At 38.5% G+C, this 2,639-nt stretch overlaps 1 protein-coding gene across 1 annotated transcript in view; it reads left to right on the top strand.

Moving 5' to 3' along the window:
• The window catches only part of LOC144958632 (uncharacterized), an 11,266-nt gene extending 9,086 nt beyond the window's left edge, over positions 1 to 2,180 (top strand). The window contains exon 2 of the mRNA XM_078890732.1: positions 1 to 2,180. This exon is cut by the window's left edge and continues 775 nt beyond it. Coding sequence (XP_078746858.1) covers positions 1 to 1,640 — 1,640 coding nt within the window. The 3' untranslated portion in view covers positions 1,641 to 2,180.
• The last annotated feature ends 459 nt before the right edge of the window (positions 2,181 to 2,639 follow it).

The following is a 2,639-nucleotide window of genomic DNA, read 5'->3' as shown; positions in this document are numbered from 1 at the left end:
AAACTACCCCAACCGTGCCTGTTCCTTTTCGTCTTTCTCCGCCCACTCATGTAATCAAACCCACGCCTACGTCGCCATCAAAACCTCCAAAAAGGACATCTGAACCATCGCCTATCATCCACCCATCATCCGCAGCATTATCATCATCATCATCATCGTCGTCGTCGTCGGCATCTTCATCATTGTCATTATCTTCAATAAAATCATCGTCGAACTCATCTCCTACCACAAACTCGCTCCCAATTTCCCACTCACACCCCACAATCAACATTCCTTCCAGAGAGATAGAAATCAACCCTCAAAAGCGACAAATCTCCCAAGTTCCACAGTCTTCTTTATTCATAGAAGCTCCCTGGTGGAGCTTACAAAATCAAATTCCTCAAGGACCACCACATCCATCCCTCCATGCTCCACCCCCGCATTTACACAACTCTCAAAACCAACAAAGAATGCTTTTTAACCAACTGTCCCCACCACTGGAAATAGTCAACAGATTTCACCCTCAACAATCCTTTCTAACTCCGCCCATGACACCCTTATACGGTGATCCTAGTCGATCCGCCTTTCTAGGCCGCCCAGCCCCTAGACGATGTCGAAGATGTCGATGTCCGAACTGCCTTAAAAGTGCTGCAAGTCCTCCCGGCACGGCGCCTAAACGTCGAATGCACGTTTGTCATTACCCAGGCTGCGGAAAAGAATACGGGAAAACATCGCACCTTAAGGCACACCTACGTGGCCATGCCGGCGAACGTCCGTTCGTCTGCAGGTGGTTGTATTGTCAGAAAAGATTCACCAGATCCGACGAACTTCAAAGACATTTACGAACCCACACTGGTGAAAAGAATTTTCAATGCAACGACTGTGGGAAAAGATTTATGAGGAGTGACCATCTAAGTAAGCATGCCAAAACTCATGAATTCAACAAAAGAGAAAGGCCAAGGGACTCCGATCCTGATAGAGAATCTTCATCTGGTAACAGAAATATGGAGCATTTTTCAGAAAAAGACGATGAATATTCTGTTGTAGTCAAAAAGATGAAATTGGAACAAGAGGATGATGTTGATAATAATATTACTGATAATACTGTTGATAATTTTGAATGTGATTACGAAGAAGTAGATAACTTCGATGACGACGATGACGATGAAGACGATGACATAGACGTTGGATCTGAATATATGTACATGGACTATTGCTCCGAAGGAGACTCGAATCAGTTTAATGATATTAATATTATGGCGCGTAGCCCGGTTATCGATACGCCAACGTCTTCAGATTCTGAAAACGACTCCACCAGCCCACTTTCTGCTACTGTTGTGATTACTAAAGGTAAAATCATAAACGAATCTTGTGTCGAAAAAGAAACAACAAATTTCAGAATATCGGATATTATTTCTGGCGATAAAGAAGACTCCCCGTTTCCGCACAAACTCAACAACAATATCGACGACCTTTCTCAACAACAAACTGGTTATGCTCAGAGCGTGAGTGTTAACGATAACGTTGTTTATCGTCGAAACGGAATCAAATTCGTTAACCACGATAGTAACAGTAACAGTAGTAGCAGTAACATCATTGGCGACAGACTCTGCTCTCCAACACAAGAAAACAAAGAAAACACATCTCGGAATAATTTGTGATAATATCATGATCATAATATTATTTAATATGTATTGTTATTGTTATGTTAAAAATGTAATAAAAGAGTAAAATATTTTAAAGGAGTAATTGGAAAATAACAAATATTGTGATATTTGGTGAAAACTGCGGGCAAGGTGATCAATATTAATATACATTATAATGTTCGTGTCTTTTGTTCAATAAATCATTAGTATTGTGGTGGGTATAGGGATAATTATATAATATAATTTTGTTTGGATTGTTGATAGTTTTAAAAAGTAGTCATTCAGAGTCTTTAGGCCCGTGAAACGGACGATAGCAATCGCATCCTATTGCTATACTCTTTGGATAGGACGCTAGTCTATCTATCGCAAAGTATTCTCCGCCAGATCTAATAGACCCAGCCCAGCTACCCGGGTGGACAGGGGAGGGGAGTCCAACAAGTTTGTTTTGTTTATGTTTTGTATTGTTTTGTTTTGTTTGGTTTTTGTTGTTGTTCATTTTTGTGTGTGTTTGTCTTTTTTTTAGTTGTTTTTTTCTTCTTTTCTTTCGACATTTGGGCTTCGTTAGGGAAGGGTTTAAATTGTTATTTCTTGTTTTCTTACAGAAGCTAAAGACCGTAATGTCGTTTGTGTTGTGTGTGTGTGTTTTTTTGTTTTTTTGTTTGTTTTTTTTTTTTGTTTTTTTTTTGTTTTTTTTGTTCTTTTTTTTTTGTTGTTTTTTTTTTTTTTTTTGGGGGGGGGGGGGGGGGGGGGGGGGGGGGGGGATGGGGGTTCTTTTTATCTATGTTTTGTGTTTTTATGGGGTTTTTTTAAATATATTTTTTGGGGGTTTTTTTTCAATATTATTTGTATATATTGATAAGAGTCACTAATTATGTCATTTATTTATTTTTTTCCTTTCCTTCTTTCTTTTTTCTGGATTAAAAAAAAAATTGTCTCGAAGATCTACAATACAAAAAATGTCCTATTAGGGGAAACGTTCGTTTGTCAACACAATGAATAGATAATAGAGATAGA

Source organism: Berghia stephanieae, chromosome 13, assembly GCF_034508935.2.
Source record: "Berghia stephanieae isolate SIO BIC M18660-M18661 chromosome 13, UCSD_Bste_1.3, whole genome shotgun sequence".
In the NCBI taxonomy this organism is placed as follows: Eukaryota; Metazoa; Mollusca; class Gastropoda; order Nudibranchia; family Aeolidiidae; genus Berghia; species Berghia stephanieae.
Note: the sequence above shows the minus strand (reverse complement) of the source record. Positions and strands in the feature narration are given on the sequence as shown.